This window comes from Cyprinodon variegatus, unplaced genomic scaffold, assembly GCF_000732505.1.
Source record: "Cyprinodon variegatus isolate N-32 unplaced genomic scaffold, C_variegatus-1.0 Scaffold219, whole genome shotgun sequence".
Classification (NCBI taxonomy): Eukaryota; Metazoa; Chordata; class Actinopteri; order Cyprinodontiformes; family Cyprinodontidae; genus Cyprinodon; species Cyprinodon variegatus.
In genome coordinates, this window is record NW_015150672.1 from 1 (window position 1) to 1,133 (window position 1,133).

A 1,133-nucleotide genomic window follows, 5' to 3' on the forward strand; every position below is an offset into this window, starting at 1 on the left:
TGTAGAATTCAAATTGAACTACACACATCAACCTGGTTTATGCCAGGTTAGATTACAAGTGCATGCCACACTTTTCAGATTTATGATTATATCATAAAGAAATGTAGTAAAACATCTATTTTTCTATTTCACATTTAGAGTATGTGTTACTTTCTGTTGGCCTATAATCCTAAAGCGCAAGTTAAAATCTTAAAATTTAATAAATGAGTAAGATTGTCAAAGATGTAAGACGGACATTTTTTTCTTTTTAGAAATAAACATCTTTTCCTGGTTACTCCTAGATTTACGCATATACCCTGAGGGAAAATGTGGGGATTTTTTATTTATAGGGTGTTTTGAACTGAGTGTTTTTCTACAGAAAATGTGTTGGGTGGATGTCGGTAGAAGTGATTGGATCACTGTTTGGTGCAGGTCTTACTGTACATGGCGCGCGCCCCCAGGGTTTCCTCTCTCCATCCGTTTGGAGGTGGGCCGCGTCACACCCCCCTGCCTTTAAGAAGGGCTCCAACTAAACCCGAGATACCAGCAGAGAGGAACCGCTTCTGCTCCGAACATATCAATTCAAACGAAGCCTTTTAAAGTTTGAAAGCACCGCAGCAGTCATGACGCAAGGTAAGAAGACGCTTTGGTTGGTTCTAACTTCTGGTTGTTAGAAGGAGATGCGCTAGACTGTTACTTACGCTCCGATTTTTAGTCTTGTTTGGTTGCGGGTTTTTATTTAATTGTGTCTTTTTTGATGTATTTATATCTTTTAACAATATATATATATTCAGATAAGATTATCTTTTTCCAAAGTGAAATCAGTCATAAATTTAAATTGGGTTTGTATAAAATGCTGCAGTGCCAGTGATCAATAAGGTCTTACATTTTAGATTTTAAAGCTCAGTCAGTGGCTTATCTGATCCAGAGAAAGCTGGTTCCAGGGTGTCAATAACAATTTGGTCTGTAGAGTTTTCCAAGCTGAGAGATACAGACATAAAAACACAAACAATAATCAGTAATCAATAAATCAATCAATCAATCAAACATTAGTTTGATTGATATCTATCTATCTATCTATCTATCTATCTATCTATCTATCTATCTATCTATCTATCTATCTATCTATCTATCTATCTATCTATCTATCTATC

At 35.7% G+C, this 1,133-nt stretch overlaps 1 protein-coding gene across 1 annotated transcript in view; it reads left to right on the top strand.

Moving 5' to 3' along the window:
* Positions 1–456: 456 nt before the first annotated feature.
* LOC107088490 (protein-glutamine gamma-glutamyltransferase 2-like) overlaps positions 457–1,133 on the top strand; it is a 15,987-nt gene continuing 15,310 nt past the window's right edge. Inside the window, exon 1 of the mRNA XM_015380697.1 lies at positions 457–612. Coding sequence (XP_015236183.1) covers positions 603–612 — 10 coding nt within the window. The 5' untranslated portion in view covers positions 457–602. The remainder of the gene's footprint in view (positions 613–1,133) is intronic.